At 45.0% G+C, this 11,167-nt stretch overlaps 1 protein-coding gene across 1 annotated transcript in view; it reads left to right on the top strand.

The window, feature by feature from the left end:
* Positions 1 to 268: 268 nt before the first annotated feature.
* The window catches only part of LOC130126498 (formin-1-like), an 81,924-nt gene continuing 71,025 nt past the window's right edge, over positions 269 to 11,167 (top strand). Inside the window, exons 1-2 of the mRNA XM_056296048.1 lie at positions 269 to 1,853; positions 10,010 to 10,176. Of these exons, the coding sequence (XP_056152023.1) occupies positions 272 to 1,853; positions 10,010 to 10,176 (1,749 nt within the window). The 5' untranslated portion in view covers positions 269 to 271. The remainder of the gene's footprint in view (positions 1,854 to 10,009; positions 10,177 to 11,167) is intronic.

Raw genomic sequence — 11,167 nt, 5'->3', positions numbered from 1 at the left:
TACCACTGGCAGATGATAAAAAATATTTACTTATTGCCCAGCCCTACCATGTATCATAAAACCAACAATGACTGACAGTTGATTATCACATGTATATTTCTTGCTATGTGTTTACTTGTTTCTGAGAGAACTCTTCCTTTTTAACAGCTGCTGGACAGACCAGGTGATGAAGAAACAGAATCCTCAGCTTCTTTTCATGTCTTCCAGACCCAGTCACACTGGGGACTGACCACTAAATGAAAGTGTTGGATTGATTAACACTGCTCCCAACATGGAGGGCACACACACCATCTTGCTTCTTTACGCACCCATCCATGAGGTTAGCAACACAAGCCTGTATCTGCCCAAGGGGCAGGCCTTGGGCTTTATGTACAAGAGCCACACCCCTCTTTGGGAGAGGCCCTGTAGTGACCATGACCATGAAGAGGAGGATCTCGCAGTGTCCAAAGAAAGGGCCCAGTCTTCCAGCTCCACAGGCAAATTCCTCAATTCCCAGCAGGCAACAAAGGAGGCTGTTGCTGAACTCTACTTGCTAGCAGCAGAGCACCACCAGCTGCTAGCTGATCTCCTATCACTGTGTGGGGACTGTGCGCACAGAGTCAGGATGGGTAACCAGGATGGGAAGCTCCAGGATTACGTGGAAGGTCAAGAAGTTTGCCTCGGAGGACCGGCTCTCAGCAGCAATGTGCACTCGCTCACTGCGTCGCCAGAACATAATACAGCCACGTCCAAGACCAGAAAGCTGAAGAAGCTAGGAGGCAAGAAGCTGGAGAGTGCCGAGGATTTCATTCACAGCAAGCTGAAAAGGAAAGCGAGGAGTAGGTCTTCATCTATTGAACCATCTACTCGTAGTGGTCTTTCTACCTCCCCTGTCTCAGTAGCAGAAGAGAGGACATCATTGATGCCTACCTCTGTCTGTGCCTCTGACACTCCAGTGGCCGGTTCCTATGTCAGTGTAGCCAAAAATCCTATCCTGCCCATGGAGGAACCCTTTCAAATAGCCTGTGAGGTCATGGACTTCATGGAGGACAACCGGACTTTTGACACCGACCTGGACTTCTGCAATGACCTCTCAGAGTACGACAGCGAGTTCTGCTTGGGCTACCAGTCCTCTTCCTGCAGCTTAATGGTGGGTCTGACCCGGCGGGAAAGTGGCAGCAACCTCCGTCCCCTTAAGACGATGGATTGCTTGGATCAGGTGTTGCCTCAGAATGGGGCAGCAGTCAAGTCGGCCACCCAAATGTATGAGGAAGTCAACCAGAGGGAGATGGGGGTCAAGGTGGTTGCTAAGGTACAGGACATGGAGGGGAAAGTGCATCGTGTTAGCCATGTAAGTCCAGACAGGGCTGAGCCTGCCCTGCCACAGCCAGAGATAAGTGGCAAACAGCAGGGTAATGGAGACTGGAGGGCACAGACAAATGGCTGCCCCCAAGGAAACATCAGGGACAAGGCTGGGACCAAGTTGCGAGAAGGACTACAGTTGCCGCTTTCCCATACTATTGAAATTTCCTCCACAGTGAAATCCCACCCAAAGAGCCCCTGTTCAACCTCTCTCGCAGGGGTCTTCAACACATCCTTCCCTGTCTCCAACAGTCTCCAGAGCATGTCCCCAGTACTGTCCCCCCTGTCTTCCAAGCAGTCCAGCCCCCAGCTCAGCCACCGTATTGTACTGCTGTCAGACAAGGACGTGAGCCATGAGAAGGATGGCTCTGGTAACAGAGATGAGCCCAAAGTTACAACGGATGTGACTGACAAGAACGGCAACAAACGGACCATCGCACATCTGAACCTGAACCTCACCAAACATCCAGATAACTCCAAGTCGAATTCATCCAACCACACCGCTACAACAGGTGAGCTAGTGTCATGAAAAATCACTCCGCTCCTCCCTCTTTGAGCACATCTATTGATGTCGTAACCCTTACCTTGACAGTAATGTTGATGATGGGGCTTTTATCATCTTAAGAGTGTGGCCTTTATCTGGCATCATTGATGTTGGATTGCGAGTGTTGTTGTGTAAAGTGAGTTGTGAGGTGAGCCAGGAGAGAATGGCCTTGAGAGAGATTTTAAGAGTTTTTGAATTGTGTGTATGTGCATGTTTGTGTATGTACGTGCCTTTGAGTCATTCAGCACCTGAGCTCTGCAGTTTTACAGACAGCAGCCACTGCCTGAGGTTGTTGTGGAAAAGCTCTAGATAAAACTGCAGCGTGTTGACTTTCAAACAGCAACACTTGTCCCACGTAGTGTTTCAGGAGTAAAAAAATAACATCCCTATTTAACGAGTCATACTATGATAGTATTCATCAGTGATTCTTAAAATACTCAGCTCATTTATGTTGGCTGCCATTCATCTTACTAAACTGTGCATACATGTACTGTGGCTGCATATACACATCACAAATCAGATTCGGCCTCTGTAATCCCCAGGTCATTACAGATGGGTGTGATTTATCATTAGGTCCTGTTGATGGAGATAAGACATTATCATGAATGATAACCTTGTACTTTATAATGCAGTATAATGTATAATGTAATATAAAGTAGATTTTGGTCTTTCCTTTGCATTGATCTGTGTACGCTACATGTCCTTGGCTCAAGTAAATCCAGTCTCAGACTGAAATCTTTTTTTCTCTTTAAGTGTCCAAAGGAGTTGAATCAAGTGCAACTGGACTTGGTTGTGATTTCAACTTTGGGGCAGCACGGTGGCCCAGTGGTTAGCACTGTTGCCTCACAGCAAGAAGGCCCTGGGTTCGAACCCCAGACCGTCCCAGGTCCTTTCTGTGGGGAGTTTGCATGTTCTCCCCGTGTCTGTGTGGGTTTCCTCCGGGTGCTCCGGTTTCCTCCCACCATCAAAAAGACATGCATGTTAAGGTTAACACTCCTGTCTGTGCCCCTGAGCAAGGCAATGGAAAGAAGAAGTGGAGCTGGTCCCCAGGCACTGCAGCTGACCACTGCTCCTATACCATAGGATGAGTTAAATACAGAAGACAAATTCATTGTAAGTGTACAATTCGTTGTAAGAATACAATGTTGAATAAAGTGGCTTTCATTTCATTCAACTGTATCTGCTCTCCATAATAAGCATACACTAGACTCTACATTGGGCAACTAAACATAGCTACTTTAATGATCTGCCATCTGCATTTCTCATTAAATGAATAAGATGAATGGAAATATTAACGATGATTCATAGCTGTTTTCTGGTTGAAAACGGCTAATTTGAATCATTTTTTTTCCCAATGATGTGTGCCTGTTTTGGCCTTGTCATGTGAACACAGATTTAAAACTGCCCAACAGATTTGCTGAGGGCATGAGCCGGGCTTGAGGATAGCTGTACTGGGATGACATCTGAACTCCTGCAGCACCGCGGGGCAGGCACAGGTTGGTGGGAGTGTCACAGATGAAAGGCCCGAAGTTGACTCGAAGTTCAACCGTACAAAGGCTCTCATGAACGCGATGTTAACTGAAGCATTGCCAGGTTGTGCTCTCGGGGATCCACAGCCCCTCCCTGACACCCACAAGCTACCCACTTCACAGGAAGCTGACAAAGGCTCAGGGACTCTACGGGGAACAAAGGTTACAGAAAAAGGCGATTAGGGCTTCCTTGTGTGCAGAACTTCCGAGATGCCAGGCCTCCTCTTAATCTGGCCTAATAAGCTCTATCCCACACTTGCAATGACAGAGTAAACGGATTTAAACACATTGAGGGACACATCAACTTTAGAAGTCCTTGAGAAATTTTTTGGGATGGGCTGAGGAGTCGAGTCGGTGCAAAATCACACTACTACGCCCTGCTTGCGGCATTTCCCCTGAATCGCACAATGAACAGATTCTGTGGAGAGGTTAGATGTCATGATTCCTACACCCCTGAATGTCTGAAGGTGAATTGTTGTGAGTGTTTACTTGGGGAAGAATGCCTTTTTTTCTTCTTCTTCTTCTTCGCTTTTATAACACAGTGGGCTTCAAATAAATGTATTTTATGTACATTTTCTTTAGATTGCAATCTTCAGGTACCTGAAATATCATGATATAGAGTCGGTGTATATGTATTTGTTTTGTTTTTATTATGTCATAGACTGCCACTAGTTCAGCCAATATATAGTGATCAGTGCTTGGCTCAGCACAGCAATAGCTGGGAGCTGAAAGTGGCCTAAGATACCCGATTACATAGCTAGGCTGACTGGTGCATGCAGAGGAATAGAAAGCCCCGTTTTATTCCTGTATAGATGATCTGACTCAATTGTCATTGTCGTAATGACCCTGTGTCCCTGTCTGCCCACACAACCACACCTCGGCTTACCCGGGGATATTTAACCCACACATAAAATAATTTTCTTTTTAAATCCCATGTTCTGTTAAAGGTTGAAGTCATTCTTTGCTTTCAAGTTGATTATGTGGTCTGTATTTTTTTTTCTATTTTTTTTTTACACAAAGACATCAGTATTGTCCCTGTAAAGAGACCGGGGACATTCTCTCTGACCTGCTAAGGTGTGGATGTGTGCTGTTGTAGCTCATACTTGATTAATAGGCATTCTGTAAATAACTTAAGAGTTGGATGCAATTACACCGTTGCCTATACCTTGCTATCTTTGCTTTGCAGAGCTTCAAGATCATAGTCAATAACTGAATACACTTCAAATTTTAACCTGGACAAATGAATAGCTTCATAGTTTTTAGCGAGAAAAGCTATGTGGGTCAGTGTGAACCCTGTGCTTTCATCATTTGCCCACATCCCACCAATTATCATCCCATCTCTTTAATCTCCATTGTCTGTTTCAGGCTCTTGGCTTTTTAACAGTCTTAATTATTCAGATAAAAGTGTTTCATGTGCTTGCGGTATTAGGTGCATAGGCTATGATCATATTGTCCTTCTTTTATGCCATACTACATACCGCGTTAAGATTATTTTGGAGGAGGTGCCCGGGTAGCGTAGCGGTACCAACATGGGGGTTGGCGGTTCGAATCCCCGTGTTACCTCTGGCTTGGTCGGGCGTCTCTACAGACACAATTGGCTGTGTCTGCAGGTGGGAAGCCGGATGTGAAGAGTAGGGTAATCGGCCAAAGTACTATTGGGGAGAAAAAAGGGGAAAAATCAGGGGGGGGGGGGAAATTGGAATATGAGATTTGATCCCATGCCACCCCACTGCACACACATGCACACAAAAGTTTCCACTGTTTATTATTGCCTGCGACATGTTAAGTGACGCACATTAATAAAAAAAGACTTCAGCAAGGTCATATGAAACTAATCAGTGGGGAGCAAGAGTCAATTGACATGTCTATGATTGCCCTGCTCTCCTAGCTAACTGCCATTCAACAAAATGTGCAATTCCTTGTAACATTTCTCTGCCCACGGAGGACAAAGGCCGGCTCTATTCAGATAACGAAGTGCATTCTGCCAAAACAGTGGCAAAAGAAGAGCTTTCTCACTCTATCTCGCTCTATCTCGCTCCGTCTTGCTCCATCTCTTTCTCACACTGCGAATCTAAGCTGCAGCATATGACAGCCAGAGAAAACAGGGCACAAAGGTTTCTCTCTCTTATAAACTGTCACTCATTTTCCATAATGAGTGACTTTGCTGTGCCAGCTCCCTTGGAAAGGATGGAACCGGATTATGTTGCATAATAATTGGAATAGCTTGTTCTAGATTGCGCTGTTTAGTTTCTGAGGTAGACTTTTTATATGATTAGCTTTTAGCTAATCATATATAATTAGGCTTTCTAATCACCAGCTCATTATATTGAACACACACTCGTACCACTGCAGAGTTTGCTCAACCAGAATTCTGCTCTCCCAGTAAGAAGCCTACCAGTTCCAGTGAAAGTCCTCTCATCCGCATCTTGGTTCTGTGTATTCTAATCAGCCTGCAAGACCACAATGGGGATGAGTAATGATTATTTTATGAGCATCATGTCACACCACATTACTGCTTCAGGGTACCAAGTACTCTGCCCGACCGACCCTCCCGCCGTGGCCACCTTGCTTACATTGGACCTTTTTAATACAGACTATAAAATAAGTCTGCCAACCGGCCAGATGGACAAACAAGCACAGCCAACAGGGCTGCGAAAAAGAGACCACTGTAAAAAGTAAAAAACATGCCCGGAGATTTACGAGTCCGGCATTTGCCATGATTTATCTTAATGTCTATGATTCTCCATTCCTACCAATCACTTCAAACCAAGAGGCAGGCACCGGTCCTTTTATTTGAATGATGAGGGTATAGATTTTTAGCTGGAGAAGTAGGGCAAGTGGACTCACTAGCAACATTGTGCGTGTGTGTGTGCACCTTTTTGTTTGTGCGCATGGGTTTGTTTTCAGAGTGAAGGAGGGAATACAGATAGTTGAAGCTAGGTCCCTGTAATGACATTTGCACTGATACATTTAATATGCATTTGTCTGGCTTTGCTTTGATGTTAAGAGCCCCTTTTAATAACATCAAAGCAATTAACAGATACATTAAGTATTGCATGCGGACCGTAAATGTTAACATTGTGTCTGTTTAATCTTTTGACCTGAAAGTGTCTTTTTAATTGTTTGGCACACCTCTGTTGAGAGTGCTTCATTATTGCTCCACGGAGAATGTTTAGCCCAGTAATAAACCTGGATGAGGTTTGACGAACTGACAGTGACAGGTGGATTAATCCAATCCTGTCTGATGTTGGCTTCCCCGTCAGGATTAAGAATTACATGGCCTCTAAGCAGCATGCTGCCCAACACAGGTTCTTCTCTGTTATGTTGGTCCCTTATCTCTCTCTCTCTCGCTCTCATTCTCGCTCTCTCTCTCGCTCTCTCACCACACTCACACACACACACACACATACACACACACGTTGTCTGACAGCTGCTCACTTCACACCGTGTGATTTATACCCTCACAGTACTGTATAGTCAGGCAGTATCTGCAATTCTGTTGTATTCCTTCTATACACACACACACACAGATGTGTGTCTGATGGAATACGCCTCTACAGAGGTCTGACATATTCAACTCTAAACTGAAGCGTAGTAATTTTACAGTAGGGCACCACATTACACGCATTGATCGGGACAGTTAAGAAGACTGATGTGTTTGGTTGCTCGAGTACTTTTACAGCATTGGTTGTTGCCAGTGAGAAAGGCCAGTGTGTATCATATCTGCCTAGTTTGTAGTCACTAAACTACGGCTGCATTAATCCAGTCTTGGCTACTGTTGAGGAGAGGGAGATTAAATCGCAACGAGGGCATAGATTTCCCTTCTTGCAATGTGAGAGGGAGGAGAGGGAGGGGGAGAAGGAAAAAAAAAAGAACTGCCAAGTAATCTTATACAAGAAACAAATGCAGCTGGTTCATTACCGAATGCGACTAAGTATCCGGTTCCATATCTGTTACCGAGAAAATTACTGCACCCTAACGAGTCTGCAAAGGCAAATCCAAACAGGGCTTGACTCTAATTCACATAGTTTTGTGTAAATGTACTGCTGTGCTTTGTAGAATGTGTTATTGTCTTAGTGAAAGACAATGAAAATAGCAGGGAGAGAGAGTCGCTCTTCCCCACATAAGATTTTTTGGGGTTTTTTTTTCTCTACCTCTTCTTTTCTCATCATATGTAAGGAATGATAAAAAGTTGTGCATTGCTGCATTGTGTTGGCCCATTAGGACAAAAAAGAAAAAAGAAAAAAGTCCCACCCTTCCTGTCCAGATGGTGGCAGCATGGGCTAATTTGTGCATATTCAATTAACTGACTGTCACTGCGGGTAGATAACGGACACGCACAGTAATGCATTTGTTGTGGAATAACAGCTCATAACAAATATAAATACATTACAGTAGACCTATTTTATTTGCGTCACATGCGTGATAGGAGGGAGGTTTTGAATTATGTTCGGAGGCTTGGTGGTTTTGATTTATGCTCTTAATCTTCCCTCCGACTGTCCCCTCGGATATCTTTTCAAATGAATCTGGATTCGGGGAGAGAATACGGCTGTGTGTGTGCTCAGTAAATTTCATGGCCTGGGTGAAGCTTGGCTGTACATTTGGAGCCCACCCAACATGCAGTCAGCTGCAGGACCATGCAGCAGAGCATTATCATAATGAAAAGTTATTAATCTGATCCTTCTTCACTTTGACTCTCCGACTCCCTTCTAACTGTGGGAGCTACAGGCAGCGCTGCAGTCTCATAATTACTTATTGTGCCCAATACTCCAAGTGAATTCTGGCAAGAACACACACACACACACACACACACACACACACACACACACACACACACACACACACACACACACACACACACACACACACACACACACACACACACCACCCATCCCATTTAATTTTGTGTGTGGCTGGCTTCTCATAACTGATATAAACCTGTTTGGCTGAGAGGCACCCTCCAGGAAGATGGACTTTCTCTGCTTTTGAAAGGACTTCTGCCCTGCCTCAAGGTTGAATCAAAACCATACAAAAGCTATCGGATGTTTAAGAACCTTGCCCAACAGGAAGTGCAGGGTCACTCTAGTTGCCATCTCATAAATCAGCCCATTCTGGTCAATCTAATTGCACTATATCCATCCTGGTGTTGTCTTGCAGCCTGTGGAAATTGAGGTCACCATGCCTCAAGACTATGTCTTCCCTATTCACTCCATTTTTGTCCTGCTTTTCCTCACCATGATATCGCCATCTTTTCCTTCTTTTTTTTCTTGCAGGAATATTTCTCTGGCGAGAATGAATGCACTTATGAAGGCATGACACCGAGGAAATTAATGTGTCCATACAAACAAGCATGGCGTATTAATGTTATGTGGTACATCAAGGAGATACCTCCAACATAGGCTTATGCAATTTTATACTGATATTTGCTGATTGCACACTGGCTTAGAGGATATCCATTATCCCTGAATTCTTTAAATGTTCTTGCCTACTAATGCTTAAATATTCCACTTGTGCTATGTCTTCTGTGGCCCCATGTAAGCAAACTACCAAGACAAAATCCCTTGTTTTTGTATACTTGGATGGCGGTTAAAGCACATTCCAATTTTGATCAAAAGAGCCAAATTCCTGCCGCGGCTGTAAGTGTCCTTGGAAGCCCGTGCAGTGCTGGTCTGGTACTTGGAGCGAATACTGTGATATGTTTATGGACATTAGCACATCGGCGCGATTCTGTGGGTCAGGCTGAGTTTGCAGTGTGTCACTGAGCAGTAAATAAGGAGAGCCTGTAACTCTGAAGGGTAGAAAAACAAAGCCGACCCCAAAAGCTCCCTGATACCGATGAAGCACAGAGTAATCAGCAGGGTTGGAGGGAGGTGGGGGGGGTCCTATAACATAGATCCTATAAAATATTAATGAACAGTCTCATTCAGTTCTAGTCTTGTTGGGGTCATGCAAGGCAATGTGTACTTGTGTGTGTGTGTGTGCATGCGTACCAGGCGGGGGCAGCCTCTCTCAGTTTTAAGTTGTGTGACGTCTCTCCATCTTTTAATGTGTAGTTGGATGATGAAACGCACGGACGGTCCCAATCAACCTGATTTTACCCATTGCTTTAAGGTAGCGAAAATGAGCAGACGTTCACTTTCATATAGGGGCTCTTTTCCGGTGAATGTGTTGTTTAGTGCAGACAGATCCATGTCGGACAATGTTTGTTTTTGATGCCGCTGCTAATCGGAAGCGTCGGTTATTGTATCAGTGTGCCTGGCCGCTGGTGCTGAAGATGGAAGAGGACAGTCTAAGTGCAGTTAAAAATAGCTGTCTGTTCTTTAGCCTGCAGCAAAGTAGGGGTCTCTGTTTCTGCCTCTGACTGTAAAACGTTGTGATGCCTGCTCTCTATAGCAACCTGCTTTCTGTGATCACATTATTAGACATCAACTTTTTTGAGTCATGGCTATTTATATTTAGCCTGCAGCTGCAACTGTCAATATGTTGTTATGTTAACGTTTAATAATTATGATCTGCGGTGTTGTGTGTGCACAGCATTAAATGCAGTATCTACAGTATGTGATTTTGTGTTTGACGTCTGTGTGTGTTTCTACAGAAACTTCCCTCCCACGTCAGGATGACATCTGGATGTTGGATGGGGATGATTGCCAGGAGCCTCCGCCCCGAGTCCCCCGCCCCGACCACCTTGACTTCCTGCGCATCACACCCCCCGAAGACGACATCATCGGAGACACACCCTACTGCCCCAAGTTGGAGCACACGGTGAGGGCCCATAAACACCAGTGGTGCCGCTATTGATACCACAGAGGCAGGCGTCTGTGTTGCTTCGGTGCACAGTGTTAGCAGTAGTCTTGCACTTTTATTTTCACACTTGGGGTACTCTTTCCCTCTCAGTGCTTTTGCCCATGAGAATTTCGGTCCACTCAGGCATAAATCCACCTGATTGTGAATTCTTGGAAATGTATTAACAGATCTTGGATTCCATTCTGTGGACTATGGTCCTGAGCCTTAACTGGCTGAATCATTCAGTCAATCAAACCTTTCTGATTTGGAGCAAAGAAGGAAGGTTTTCAGCTTCTCTTACGACCTAGTGGGAAGCTTTTTGTAGCCCTTTTTTACTCTGAAGTCGGCAATACAGAGTATTTACATTAATTAGCCCTGTCGACTTTACTGTGTAGAGCTTGGCTGTTACAGAGGAAACAGGATTCGGTGCTGGGCGTGTGACCTGAGTAACTCCATATGCACCTTTGCAATAATACAGAAACCAATGGCCTTTGCGTGGTGTCTGCAGGGGTTGGGCAAATAAACAGGCTTTGGCTGCCATAAGGTGTCCTTATAGCTAGACAATAAGAAATGAGTCAGGAACAGATATATATTTCATCCTCCTAAGCACTACTGTTTTCTTCTTCTGTGTATTTAAAGCTGGGTTGGGTAGTTTGTTGTTTTTTATGGCGTTATTGGGCAAAAATTCCATAATAACATTTCAGCTTAATGTAATTCAAGTTCAAGGCAGCACGGTGGCGCAGTGGTTAGTGCGGTCGCCTCACAGCAAGAAGGTCCTGGGTTTGAGTCCCGGGGTAGTCCAACCTTGGGGGGTCATCCCGAGTCGTCCTCTGTGTGGAGTTTGCATGTTCTCCCCGTGTCTGCGTGGGTTTCCTCCGGGGGCTCTGGTTTCCTCCCACAGTCCAAAGACACGTAGGTCAGGTGAATTGGCCGTACCAAAAATTCTCCCTAGGAGTGAATGTGTGTGTGT

Source organism: Lampris incognitus, chromosome 16, assembly GCF_029633865.1.
Source record: "Lampris incognitus isolate fLamInc1 chromosome 16, fLamInc1.hap2, whole genome shotgun sequence".
NCBI lineage: Eukaryota > Metazoa > Chordata > Actinopteri > Lampriformes > Lampridae > Lampris > Lampris incognitus.
This window is presented reverse-complemented; position numbering and strand designations above follow the sequence as displayed.